At 44.0% G+C, this 14830-nt stretch overlaps 1 protein-coding gene across 1 annotated transcript in view; it reads right to left on the bottom strand.

Moving 5' to 3' along the window:
• The window catches only part of pi4kab (phosphatidylinositol 4-kinase, catalytic, alpha b), a 161843-nt gene that overhangs the window by 43140 nt on the left and 103873 nt on the right, over positions 1 to 14830 (bottom strand). The window contains exons 37-40 of the mRNA XM_078227246.1: positions 11080 to 11238; positions 10477 to 10556; positions 6700 to 6893; positions 4378 to 4468 (exon numbers count right to left, since the gene is read on the bottom strand). Coding sequence (XP_078083372.1) covers positions 4378 to 4468; positions 6700 to 6893; positions 10477 to 10556; positions 11080 to 11238 — 524 coding nt within the window. The remainder of the gene's footprint in view (positions 1 to 4377; positions 4469 to 6699; positions 6894 to 10476; positions 10557 to 11079; positions 11239 to 14830) is intronic.

Genomic DNA, 14830 nt, shown 5'->3' with positions numbered 1-14830 from the left:
ATGGATGTGTTGCTCAGTGCATTAATTCTCCCTTTTTATCATTTTCATCACATCTGCACCAAATAGCGACGCACGATCATATTTTGTTTGCTGTATTCCATTAGATATTGAGGGGAGCATTCTATTATTTCCATTTCCGGAAAGGATCCTTTAGCTTTAAACGTTTGTCACTCTTTGTGGAGAACGGTCTTGCTGCTCATCTTAATTTATTTGGCCTGAAAGACTATGGCCAGAATTTGCTGGCTGTTCGTGCCGGTGGCACTTCTGGTCCTGCCGACGGCACACTCCCACCGTGGGTTCCCCAGCAGCGTCGGGTGCAGTCAATGGGAAACCCCATTGGCAGTGGTGGGACCAGAAGGTTCTGCCGCTGCCGAATAGCACGCCGCCTCCCCCTGTATCAGTGCTGTCTCCGTCTATTCTGAGGAATGAATGGACCCTACAAAGAGTTATCAACTTTAGAGCTGAATGAAGAAATACTTGCAATCATTTTACTAATGTGTACATCTGTTTCCATTATTTAGTTGAAAACAATATTTCGGATTTTCCTTTTCTATCCCGTTAGCTATCTTGCGTATCTCTTGACAAGATCATCTTTAAGATCCTTTCTTTGGGCTGAATTTCTAAATTATGTAAGAGTTTTAATGGCACCAGGTTAAAGTCCAACAGGTTTATTTGGTAGCAAATGCCATTAGCTTTCGGCGCGCTGCTCCTTCGTCAGATGGAGTGGATGATATCCACTCCATCTGACGAAGGAGCAGGGCACCGAAAGCTAATGGCATTTGCTACCAAATAAACCTGTTGGACTTTAACCTGGTGTTGTTAAAACTCTTACTGTGTTTACCCCAGCCCAACGCCGGCGTCTCCACATCATTTCTAAATTATGCCAGATTTTCATCACAACTCAATCCATCACGCAAACCAGCCTCCCATCCATTGACTCTGTCTACACTTCCCGCTGCCTCAGCAAGGTAGCCAGCATAACTAACGACCCCACACACCGCAGACATTCTCTCTTCCACCTTCTTCCTTCGGGAAAAAGATACAAAAGTCTGAGGTCACGTACCAACTGACTCAAGAACATCTTCTTCCCTGCTGCTGTCTGACTTTTGAATGGACTTACCTTCAATTAAGTTGATCTTTCTCTACACCCTAGCTATGACTGTAACACTACATTCTGCACTCTCTCCTTTCCTTCTCGATGAACGGTATGTTTTGCCTGTATAGCGTACAGAAACAATACTTTTCACTATATGTTAATACATGTGACAATAATAAATCAAATCAAATCTGCCTTTTCTCTGCACTGTTTTCAGCATATTGTTTCTTTTGCTTCTTAACAAGCAGAACTGAACACAGTCCTCAAGGTGCGGTCCAGCCAGAACACGGTCAAATCTGAGGGTTCAAGCTCCACCTCAGTGCATTAGTGAGGGAGTGCAGCACGATTGGAGATGCCACCTTTTATTCGAGATATTAAACCAAGAGCTTAGGGTGTTTCCCCTGAGGTAGATGTTAAATATCAGCTGGCACTATTTGAAGAGATGCAGAGTATTCCTGATGTTCTGGTCAACATTTATCCCTTAATCAACATTATTTAAAAAATCAAGGGGCGGGATTTTACGGCCTCTCTCTCTCTCTCTCTCTCTCTCTCTCGAGAGAGAGAGAGAGAGAGAGAGAGAGAGACCGGAAATTCCTGCCCGAGAACAAAGGACATTGGCGTTGCCGCCCCTCGCCCGCTCCAATTCCGTGCCGGGCGAGGCAGTAGAATTCCGGCAAGGATCTGAGACTTTTTTGAGTAATGACTGTTTTTCTCTAAGTTACAACAGTGACTGCAGTTCAACAGTTGGCTATTCAGGTATATTGAGACAATCTTAGAAGGTGAAAACCATAATAAAAATGCAAGTGAAAGCACAGGAGTGAAGTAAATTTCAACTGCAATTGGTCTGCCCACACTGTACATTTGCAATTCCAGAACTGCCCCCCTTGCAACTCACAGCCTCCTTATAGTACGGTATCTCTGTTAAAAGTTTTAAAGTTTATAGTTTATTATTGTCACAAGCAGGCTTACATTAACACTGCAATGAAGTTACTGTGAAAATGCCCTAGTCGCCTCACTCTGACACCTGTTCTGGTACACTGAGGGAGAATTTAGCACGGCCAATGCACCTAACCAGCACGTCTTTTGGACTGTGGGAGGAAACCGGAGCACCCGGAGGAAACCCATGCAGACACGGGGAGAACGTGCAAACCCCTCACAAAGAGTGACCCAAGCCGGGAATCAAACCCAGGTCCCTGGCACTGTGAGGCAGCAGTGCTAACCACTGTGCCACTGTTAATTTAACTAACTTGCATTGACTTTCTGATTCGAGGTCACTGATATAAATTAGAGGCATTAGTATGCCCAACACAGCATTGGTATCCTTCTCGGAATTCCCCCCAACCCTGTCAGAACTCCTCAAATAAACACCTTGCCAGCAAGAATGAGAGAAGCTCTAATTGAGGTATATAAGATGCTAAAGGGGATTGACAAGTTAGATGTAGCGCAGACATTTCCCCTTGTTGGACATTCTGGAATGAGAAGCCAAAATTTTAGGCTAAGGGCTGGCAGATTTAAAACAGAAATGAAGAGGAATTAGTTCAATAAATGGCTGTGAATGTGTGGAATTCACTACCCCAGAGTGCAGTGGATGCCGGAACATTAAACAAATTTGAGGAGATAGACATGTTTTTAATTAGTATAGGGATGAAGGGTTATGGGGAGTGGGCAGGAAGGTGGAGATGAAGACAAGATGCGATCAGCCACAGAAACATAGAAAATAGGAGCAGGAGGAGGCCATTCGGCCCTTCAAGCCTGATCTGCCATTCATTACGATCATGGCTGATCATCCAACTCAATAGCCTGATTCCCTCATATCATTTGATCCCCTTCGCCCCAAGTGCCAAATCTAACTACTTCTTGAAAACATACAATTTTTAGGCCTCAACTACTTTCTGTGATAGCGAATTCCACAGGTTGACCATTCTCTAGCCATAATTGTATTTAATGGCACAGCAGCCTCAAGGGGCTGAATTGTCTGCTCCTGCTCCTTGTTCTTATGCAAGGTCCAAGGGATTCCTCCCAATCTCCCTCTGTAACGTTCTTGGGATATCAACTGAAAGCCCTCGAGAAACAGCTTAGCCACCAGGTTTTCTGTCAGTCTCTAACCTGAGTCAAGGTGGGATTCAGGAACCCCAGGAAATTCTATCTCTTGCAATGACACAAAACAAAATACTACAAATGGTGGAAATCTGAAATAAAAACACAGAAAACGCTGGAAATACTCAGCAGGTCGGGCAGCAAGGAGTAACGGTTAACGTTCAGGTCTATGAGGACACTTCACATGACCTGAGTGAGCCATTTACTCTGTTTCCCTCTCTGCAGATCCTGCTCGGCATTTTCTGATGCTTATTTCAAATTTGACCACCTGTACTTTTCCACCTTTGCTGCCAGTTTCTTACCCATTCCCAAGATTGAACCTGAATCCTTACAGCTTTGAGGTTAACTAACATAATACAACATATTCTGATTCATCTTCAGAGAGGAATGATCTCCAACATAATCCTCAACGGTTGTGCTCTTGCCCCCACTATCAAAAAGTGTGTTCAGTCTCGCTGGGCAGCTCCCTCAGGGTAATGTGCTCCAAGTCCATCACTGAAATCCACGGTTTCTTTATATAGGTTAGCTTCTCGGATAAAACGTAACTAGGTGACCACATTCAGCCAGCTGCTAAATCCTTCTGAGCATTCTTGCAAGACTGAATGTAAAGCTTGGTCAGAGTTATGTATAAGAAGTGTCGAAACATGCTGGGCAAGCAACTCTACTTCACAAAATATCCTGTTAGACTTGGCATTGTATCTCAAGTGTTGTAACAGGTTACGAGATAGTGGGTTCTGATCAAGAGATCGTGGTTACGATCAAGAGATAATGCCCGGATTTTCTGGCTGTTCACGCCTCGCCATGCTGAGGACGGAGAATTTGGCACTCAGCCAAATCTCTGTTCACTGCGGCAGGACCAGAAAATCCCACGGGCGTGAACGGCTGGAAAATTCCACCCAATAGTTACAATCAAGAGTACAAAAGAATGGAAAGAAATGCTTTGACTTGACAGAAAAATGTCAAAAGGCAAGTAAAATGACACCACGTTTGATATTGAAATGTGCCTGGCAATAAGCATTTGTAAATTTTGCTGCATCTTTTAATCATGAAACAATCACTAAGAATTTATTCATTTTCAAATGAAACATTGCCCCATTTTCTATTGCTCACATTTTTAAAGTTTGCGTACAAAAACCAAAAAAGTAGTTATTTAGAGGACATCTATTTACTGTCCATAAACTTACCCGGATGGCTTCAGGGACATCACTAACGGCACCGGGATCCAGCCTCACCAAACGAGTTACTTCTGCTCCAATGGCTTCAGTGTTCTTAAATCTGGCAGATGCAAAATGTTGAATAAGTGGGCGTAAGTTACCAAGAAATCTAACACACCGTTCAGTTCAGTTATCGATGCGATAGTCCTCATCCTTCAAACATCTCTGGTGACACTGATCACAGGCATCCCAGGATGGCACAGTGGTTAGCACTGCTGCCGCACAGCTCCAGGGACCTGGGTTCAATTCCAGCCTCGGATGACTGTCGCGTCTGTGTGGAGTTTGCACCTTCTCCCCATGCCCGTGTGGGTTTCCTCCTGTTTCCTCCCACAGTCCAAAGATGTGCAGGTTAGGTGCATTGGCCATGCTAAATTGCCCCTTAGTGCCCCAAGGTATGTAGGTTAGGGGGATTAGTGTGGTAAATACACAGGGTTACGGGGATAGGGCCTGGATAGGATGCTCTGTCAGCGAGTCAGTGCTGACTCGATGGGCCGAATGGCCACCTTCTGCACTGCAGGGATTCTATGCTTATGAGATCTGAAGCATGCTCACACTGGTAAATTTGTGGTGTTGCTAAACTCAAAAGCAGTCTATGTTTCGTTGTAATGAAGCAGTAGAACATGTGAATGTCTCAACCTAACCATATTACATACATTTCTAACTTGGGCCTCACGGATATAGTATTAATAATGCTATTTACTGTATTGCTTTGCAAAACACGCTTAGGATTTGTTTGCTTCTTCCCACCCCATCAACCTCTGCACAAGACCTCTTACTTTCCAGTTTTTTTACATTGTAAATATTTGGCCTTTGGCTCGATGTCCCAATGTATTTTCTTTATTTGTACATTTCCCCCTTCTGGAAATGTTACAATTCTAAAAATGATGATGAAATATATTATTTTCCTTTGCCTCCCACCCCACATGAAGTGATGGTTATAACACAAGGTGTAGGGGAACTGTAATGCTGCCCAAAACATTATTCTGATGTAGAGCTGCCAAACACTAGAAGAAACTGTAGAGATAGTGCTGCCAATTTTGAAACCACTTGATCAAATCACCCTGTATCCTGTGTGAATTTACCTTCTTTACAAATCTCCCATGTGGGACCCTGTCAAAGGCTCTGCTGAAATCCATATAAACTACATCAACTGCACTACCCACGTCTACACACCTGGTCACCTCCTCAAAAAATTCAATCAAATTTGTTGGGCACGACCTCCAGGTCATTCGCCATCCTGACTTCAACTAGTGTTGGTATTGTTTCCTTCATCATTGGATCAATGCTCTGCAACCCCCTGACGGGCATCTTCTGGCAGCACAAGCACCAGAAGGAATGCAGCATTCCGAGGAGAAGATGCAGCACTAGTTTCCGAGGGCAATTTGGAGTGAGCGACAAATGATGACCTTGACTATACCCCACACATCCTGAGGACAAATAAACTTCTACTAAACACATTTCCATCCAGCACATATGATTCTCCAAAGAGTTATTCCCTACATAATCTATAACAAGCTGTGTTCAAAACCAAGTATGAAAAGAAGAATATTGTAACAAGGAATTACAAAGTAGGAAGGACTATTTCTAGAATTGGGCCGAAAAACGGTTGAATTTATCATATTGGTTTTAGACTCGTGTGGGATTTTACGTCCTCGCTCGAGTGAGACCGGAAATTCCCGCCCGAAGTCAATGAAGATTTCCTTTGTTGGACCCTCACCCACTCCGATTCTGTGGCGGGCGAGATGGTTGCGTTCCGGCCACTGTCAGTCTTGTAGTAGCGTATTTAATCTCTTCTCCTTCCAATTGCTCTTGCTAAAGGCACCCACTCCTCGTTGAGGTATGATCCCGGAGGTTTCCCATCAGTTTCTCACTCAAGTTGCTATACCTCACACGCAAGCCTTGGCGTCAACAGTGGGCAGCCATTTGATTGCAAGGGAGTGGGTGGGAATGTCACAGCTCAATCCAGTTTTGGCCTCATCCAATACCTTTACAGCAAGGGATTGCTTAACAACGTTCAAAAATGGGAGCCAAATTCTCCACTCGTTAACCAGGCAACACTGAGGACAATTGTAACATACCTACTCAAAAGAGATCAGTGAACACTGTGCTAGAAATGGACGTTTCTGCCCTGCAAGGTATAGTTTTCCAGTGGATCAAATTGTCCATTCATTGAGGGAAACTATTTAATTTAATTTCTCTGTGTTGTTTGCACCGAACAGATTTAGATCCATGCAAACAAAATACAATTAACACCCACAACGTAAAAGGTTTTAACCAATGTGACTCCATTACCTGGAAGGTAGCTCTATTGCCAAGTAAGGTGAGATGCTCCAGGCCAGATTTACATTATCCTTCCATTGCTTTTCGTTCAGGCTGATGTACTTTGACCGCCAATTTGCCACACTGAGCTCTCCTGCTTGGTCCATTGCCAACTCAGGGGACGAGAGAGGGTTATACCACGTGGTGAGACGTTCAATTTCGCTTGCCTAGATATTGGAAACAAAAGTATGTATGCTAACCGTGGTTCAGTGGGTAGGACACTCGACTCAGAGTCAGAACATTGTGGGTTCAAGTCTCACTGCAGAGTCTAAGCTGACACTCGAGCCCAGTACCAAGGGAGTGTTGTATTATCAGATGAAACGCTAGGCCAAAATCCCATCTGCTTTCTCAGGTGGACTGAAGCCATCCCTTACCACTATATTAAAAAAGAGGAGTTATTTGCAGTTCCCAGGCCAGTAATTGTCCCTCAATCGACATCACAAAACCAGATTATCTGGTTGCTATCACATGGTTGTGGGACCTTGCTGGGTGCAATATGGCTGCTGCATTATAACAGTGACTGTATTTCAAAAGAATGTCATTGGTTGTAAAGTGCTTTGGAATGTCCTGAGGTCGTGAAAGATGCTCCATAAAGACAAGTCTTTCTTTCTTTAATACACTATGGACAGATGTTTTTTTTAAAGTTCACTCAGAATGCTACTTTAGCATTGAATAATAGACATAACAGCACATTCAGCCACTTGTACCAATTCTTTGTTAGACCTATTCAATTAATCCCATTCCTCAATTCTTTACTCATATCTTTGGACCTTTTTACCTTTCGAGTATTTATTAAATTCTCTGCTTTTAGCACCCCATTACAGCAACTTGCTGCATAAAAAAACATTTCCACTGTTTGCTTTTTTCCAATCACCTCAAATCTGGGTCCTCTAATTATCGACCATTCTGCCGCTAGAAGGTTTTCGTTCATTTTCTCTTAGTTGCTACAAAAAATGTATCACCCTGATAATTTAGCTATGGGTGGCACAGTGGTTAGCACTGCTGCCTCACAGCGCCAGGGACACAGGTTCAATTTCAGCCTTAGGTGACTGCCTGTGTGGAGTTTGCATGTTCTCTCCATGTCTGCGTGGGTTTCCCCCAGGTGCTCCGGTTTCCTCCCACAGTCCAAAGAAATGCGGATTAGGTTGATTGGCCATGTTAAAAATTGCCCTTTAGGGTCAGGGGCATTAGCGGGGGGGGGGGTGGGGTTATGGGTACAGACCTGGGTGGGATTATTGTCGCTGCAGACTTGACGGGCTGAATGGCCTCCTTCGGCACGATAGCGATTCTATGATTATTAATCCTAAAATAAATTGAATGATCCAACAACTGGAATGAAGCAGTTGGGAATTGAGAGGAGACCACATTACATAAAATAGGTTTGCATGCATGTATATGGATGAGTACTGTCAAATTTTATATGTACACTGGACTAATTAGACAATTATCCCCCTCTATAATTCAATGTAGACAGTCAGATAGGTTTGATATCACATTGACATTCAAATCACATTGGCGTCACACTATATAACTGTGCTGACTGGACAAATGGCTCACCCCACATGTTCAATGAACTGCTCATGACATACTGGTTCCTTCCAGTGATCCGAGGCTGTGGACAGAGCTGTGTTATAGCAACTGCATGTACAGATTAGGCTAGTTAGAAAATTACTCTCCTCAACAATTCACAACATGAAGTTGCAACTATGTTGGCAGAGCAAAGCAAACCGTATTTTGTGGAATAATATATGGTGTGCATTATACATCAAACGGTTTTATATACAAGAATAGGGTAAATGTTATATCTTATTAAGATGCAGAAGGTTTTTGATGAGCCTTACGAGTGAGGTTCAAGTCAATGCTCTTCTGAAACGCCTTGGGCCATTCCTACATTAAAGGCACTATACAAATGTAAATGGTTGCTTTCATGTCAGCACAGGGATGACTACTTTGCAGCGCATTCTTATCCATATATTATTTTCCCCACACAAGCCTATTGACTAATCTTTGAGTTCTGTGAAGAGAGTTGTGATAATTGAAGTTTTTTGGATATAGAATACTAATGATGCAGCACTCTATGGTACACTTTGAGGCAATGCCGTCCTCTCACACAAATAAACTGGTGGACAAGTCTGGAGCACACTAATAATTATATCAAGCTCATAAACATAGTATGTGTCATTTCAGTTATTTCTGAAAGTGTGTAAGAGTGTTGTCTAATATCATTGCTTCACCAGTCCTATCCTTGGTTTAAGTTATTGCTCAGTAAGAATGGCAACATAAAACCTGGAAAATGAATGTCAGGTGTCAGAGAGGTGATATTATAGAATATTATATGGTGGCACAGTGGTTAGCACTGCTGCTTCACAGCGCCAGGGACCGGGTTCAATTCCAGCCTCAGGTCACTGTCTGTGTGGAGTTTGCACTTTCTCCCCGAGTCTGCGTGGGTTTCCTCCGGGTGCTCCGATTTCCTCCCACAGTCCAAAGATGTGTGGGTCAGGTGGATTGACCTTGCTAAATTGACCCTTAGTGTCAGGGGGATTAGTAGGGTAAATGTGTGAGGTTACAGGAACAGGGCCTGGGTGGGATTGTGGTCGGTACAGACTCGATGGGCCGAATGGTCTCCTTTTGTACTGTAGGGATTCTATGGTATCATAGGGCAGCGTAGTGGCACAGTGGTTAGCACTGTTGCCTCACAGCTCCAGGTTCGATTCCTGGCTTGGGTCACTGTTTGTGTGGAGTCTGCCTGTTCTCCCCATGTCTGCGTGAGTTTCTTCCGGGTGCTCCGGTTTCCTCCCACAGTCCGAAAGACGTGCTGGTTAGGTGCATTGGCCATGCTAAATTCTCCCTCAGCGTACAGGCACCAGAGTGTGTCAACTAGGGGATTTTCACAGTAACTTCATTGCAGTGTTAATGTAAACCTACTTGTGACACTTAAAAAAAGAGGTATACTAGATTGTTCATGTGACGGAAAAGTTAAATTTGGAAAAATATTTAAATTGAATTACAGCAGTAGGACAAGAGCCAAAAGGTTGATACTAGTGAAAAAAAAAAAATTTAGGGCCAATATCAGAGAAGCAAAGAGTGATCAAGATGTGGAGTAGATGGAGAAGATTCCCGAATAAAATAGGGGAGGTAATCATCCAGAAATGCTTTAAGAACCAACAGAAGATTGCAGTGAAGGGAGTTATTTTCGATAAGCAGGTCATATGGCCTTCCTCATCCATACTTGCCAGTGTGAACAGGCAACGTTTTTAGATGTTGCGTCAGTGAAATGTTATTACCCTGCATTATTATTATTTGTAAAACTGCGATTAGCCATTAAAATTGTTTTTTTAAAATTCATTGGTGGGACATGGGCGTCGCTGGCTGTCCAGCGTTTATTGCTCATCCATAGTTGCCCTTGGAGGGCAGTTGAGAGTGAACCACATTGCTGTGGCTCTGGAGTCACGTGTAGGCCAGACCGGGTAAAGACGGCAGATTTCCTTCCCTAAAGGACATTAGTGAACCGGATGGGTTTTTCCGACAATCGACAACAGTTTCGTGGTCATCAGTAGATTCTTAGTTGCAGATATTTTTTATTGAATTCAAATACCACCATCACCGAGATTCGAACCCGGGTCCCCAGAACATTAGCTGAGTGTCTGAATGAATAGTTTATCGATAACACCACTAGGCCATCGCCTCCCTGTAATGAAACTGAACGTGTGAAGCACAGCTTTCTCTCAACTACTTCGATGACCAACTCACCATTAAAGATAACAGAAGTGTACGTCGTTTCATGTAGTACTTGTGCAACTGAGTACCACGGTTAGTCTTCTTTGACATGCCTGATTGGAAGTAATAAAACATTTTAATTAGGTTATGTGAAATAACTCAAGAATATGGTGTGCAACCCTGGACACCAATAAAATTTCAGATCACCAAAAGTATATTAATGCCTATCTGGTGCACACCGAGATTTCCACATGCATTTTGCTTCTTTTAAGATACCACTGGATCCCTTGGCATGAGCTAAATCTGATACTAAATTAATACTTTGCTTAATTTTTTTAAAATCGTCACCTTTAGAGAGACGAGGAGCAAGTTACCAATCACACTTAAAAACTTAAACACAATGAAATGGATTCAAGTGATCTCTGTACGTGCAAGGGTGATCACAGAAGATGTGGAAGTCCTTTGCACACATTATATGATCAAAATGCAAAAGGAAGTGATGGAATAATCAAACAGCAGGCACTAAGAAACAAAAAATAAACACCACAGCTACAGCAAGGAAGCCCTTTCCATGCTCTGAAACTAGGTGACATGCACTGCCAATGTAGTTTAAAAGGTTTCCATTGCAAACATCACCTGATTTTTTGGAGATAGTTGACATTCCACTGGACAGTGGGTAGGTATTGATCCAGCCTTGTGCGGGTTGCTGCCGTGTCCCAACAGCAACATCAAGATTGTTCCGCGAATCAGCCACAGTTATAACAGACAGGTTATTCACAGAGGGATCCTGGTTGTCTGAAGAATAGTTTTCCATTTGTAAGCTTTATGCCCAACAGTTTACTTTGTACCACAGTAAAACCACAATAACGTTTTTCAAACAGAATTGCACGCAAGGGAGCACTAACAAAAGAAAAGCTTTATTATATGGCAGCTGAGCTTTAGCTGTTAAATAGAACTTTCTTCAGGTCTTCACCGCACAATTGTTTTCTGTATAACCTGATATGCAGCAAGAGGAAATACTGACTCCTGCTCCCTTCCGGTTTAATGGCACTGATTTATTGGGGGAGGAACATAGGAATTAGGACCAGAAATAGATGAATTCAGCCCTTTGAGCCCCGCTCCGCCATTCAATCAGATCATAGCTGATCTCTGACGAAGGGTCATCTGGACTTGAAACGTCAGCTCTTTTCTCACCTTACAGATGCTGCCAGACCCGCTGAGATTTTCCAGTGTTTTCTCTTTTGGGTCTAGACTCGAAACGTTGGCTCTATTCTCTCTCCACAGATGCTGTCAGACCGGCTGAGATTTCCCAGCATTTTACTGTTTTTGTGTCATGGCTGATCTCTCCCTGATCTCAAATCCACCTCCCCAGCTGCTCCCCATATCCCCTTATCCCTTTTTAAAATCAGAAATATATCTATCTCCCTCCTGAAACCATTCAGCGATTCAGACTCCACCGTGCTATGGGGCAGCGAGTTCCACAAATTCACCACCCTCTGCGAGAAGTAGTTCCGCCTCATCTCAGTTTTAAATCTACCGCCTCGCAACCTATACCTGTGACCTCTTGTTCGAGATTGCCCCACAACGGGAAACGTTTGGTCTACATTTACTTTATCAATCCCTTTTAAAATTTTATATACCTCAAAGTTCTCAGATATTGAACATATACCACCACTGTGCCCAAGTTGCTGTGCTTTATACACGTGTCCAAACAGCAAGTGTCAATAAGCAAATTGTTTATGAATGCAAATAGGAAACATAGTGCCCTGCCCTCCCCTGACTGCCACACATATATGTGTGCTTTCCTGCACTGTGTCAGGAGGGGAAATCCTTTCCGTCCTCCTCTTCACTATGGACATCCAATCCCTCTACACCTCCATCTCCCCCACCAGGATGGTCTGTGGGCTCTCCGTTACTTGGTCGAGTGGAGGACCGAACATTCCCTGTCCACCCACCACTCTCCTCCGCCCAGTTGAACTTGTTTTCTCACTCAACAATTTCTCCTTTAACTCATCTCACCTTCCGCAAATGTGTATGGCGATGAGTACCCACATGGGTCCCAGTTAGGCCTGCCTTTTTGTGGGGTATGTAGAACACTACTTGTTCCAGCCCTACTCAGGCCCATTCCCGCAACTCTTTTTCCGTTAAATCAATGACAGTATTGGTGCTGCTTCATGCCTCTTGTCTGCACTTAGAAAAATGTATTGATTTTGCTTCTAATTTACACCCCTCTGTCACCTTCACATGGTCCATCTCCAACACTTCTCTTCCTTCACATCTCTGTTTCTATTTCCACCAATCTGACCACCAATACTCACTACAAGTTTAATGAGTTAGCTACCACAGCTACCTCGACTGCAGCTCCTCATGCCCTGCTTCCTGTAAGCATGCCATCCCATTATCCCAGTTTCTCCACCTCTGTTGCATCTGTTCCAATGATGCCACCTCCCAAAATGGCACTCCTGACATGTTTGTCTTTTTCCCGAATGGAGGGATTACGCCACCCTCCTACCGCCAACCTTCCCCTCTCTCCCAGAATCATGATAGGGTCTCCCTTGTCTTCACTTTTCACCCCACTAGCCTCCACATTCAAAGGATCACCCTCTGCCATTTCTGCAGCTCCAGCATGATGCCATCACCAAAATATCATCCCCTCGCCCCCTGTCAGCATTCCACAGGGACCACTCCCTCCATGACACCTTAGTCCGCCCCTCCATCACCCCCAATACCCCATCCACTTCCCATGGTACCTTCCCATGCAATCGTGGGAGGTGCAACATCCATCCCTTTAATTCCTCCCTCCGCAAAGTCCAAGGCCCCAAACACTCCTTTCAGGTTAAGCAATGTTTCACTTGCATCTCCTTCAATTTGGTCCATTTTATTCGCTGCTCCAAATGCGGTGTCCCCTATATTGTGAAGACTAAACACAGACTGGGTGACTACTTTGTGGAACAGGCTCAGTCTGGAAGCATGACCCCAACCTTCCTGTTGCTTTCCATTTCAACTCACGCTCGCATGTCCATCCTTGTCCTGCTGTGATGTCCTAGTGAAGCATAGCTCAACAGCAGGAACAGCGCCTCACTCTCTGACTGGGCACTCTACAGCCTTCTGGACTCAACATGGGTTCAACAACTTCAGACTGTGAACTCTCTCCTCCATCTTGACCCCTTTTCAAAATCCAAACCTTTTTTACAATCCGCCATCCCCTCCCCCACAATGTCACTTGTTCCTAAGTTTTGCTTTCACAAAGCGCTAACCTCGGTTTTGCTATCAACACATTTTGCTATCTTACCTTTATGCCGCCATTAGTACCTTCTTTAGTCCTTAACATGGCCATTAACACTTAATTTATCTTGTGCCCAAAACATCTCAGTCCAATCTCTTCTGGCTCTCACCTATCCCAGACCTTCCACTTTGCTCTACCTGCTCCACCCCCTCTTATACAGCATAAAATCCATCATATTTCTCCTTCTCTTTAACTCTGAAAAGTCAAACGGATTTAAAACATTAACTCTGTTTCTCTCTCCACAGTTGCTGCCAGACCTGCTGCTTTTATCCAGCATTTTCTGCTTTTATATCGGATTTTCAGCATCCTCAGTATTTTGCAATTACCTTGGTGGGACTTGAACTCAACCTCCAGTTGCCAATCTATTACCATGAACACCACACTAAAGTTAAAGTTTATTTATTAGTCTCAAGTAGGCTTACATTAACACTGCAATGAAGTTACTATGAAAATCCCCCAGATGCCACACTCCAGTGCCTGTTCTGGTACACTGAAGGAGAATTTAGCATGGCCAATGCACCTAACCAGTATGTCTTTCGGACTGTGGGAAGAAACCGGAGCACCTGGAGGAAACCCACGCAGTCACGGGGAGAACGTGCAGACTCTGCACAGACAGTGACCCAAGCCGGAAATCGAACCCGGGTCCCTGGCGCTGTGAGGCAGCAGTGCTAACCACTGTGCCACCGTGCCACCCCTTACGAACAATGAATGTGAAAGTGGGTGGATAGTAATGCTCGCCGACCCAAATGGAGACTGCACTGAGAACAGACATGGGCTGAGAAAGCAAAGTCATTCTGAAGAAACTCAAACAAAAACATGGAGGACCTGCTGCAGTCTGAGCAAAATTTTGCTCGCGCTTAACCAAAGGGAATGAGGGCTTACTGGGATTTTCTTCAACCATCTCACATGTACACCAGGATTCAGAGAACACGGTCATCGTACATGCTTCAAATAAGATATTCACCAAACTCTGAGAACTTAACCCACCAAGGCAATCCTGACCAGAATTGAAAGGTCGTACAATCAGAATTTGTGTTGGAAGGGTGCGGAGAGAGTTTGACGTTCACATTTGAATGGGAAGCTGTTATTTTGGTCATTCTG

Source organism: Mustelus asterias, chromosome 13 (assembly GCF_964213995.1).
Source record: "Mustelus asterias chromosome 13, sMusAst1.hap1.1, whole genome shotgun sequence".
NCBI lineage: Eukaryota > Metazoa > Chordata > Chondrichthyes > Carcharhiniformes > Triakidae > Mustelus > Mustelus asterias.
Note: the sequence above shows the minus strand (reverse complement) of the source record. Positions and strands in the feature narration are given on the sequence as shown.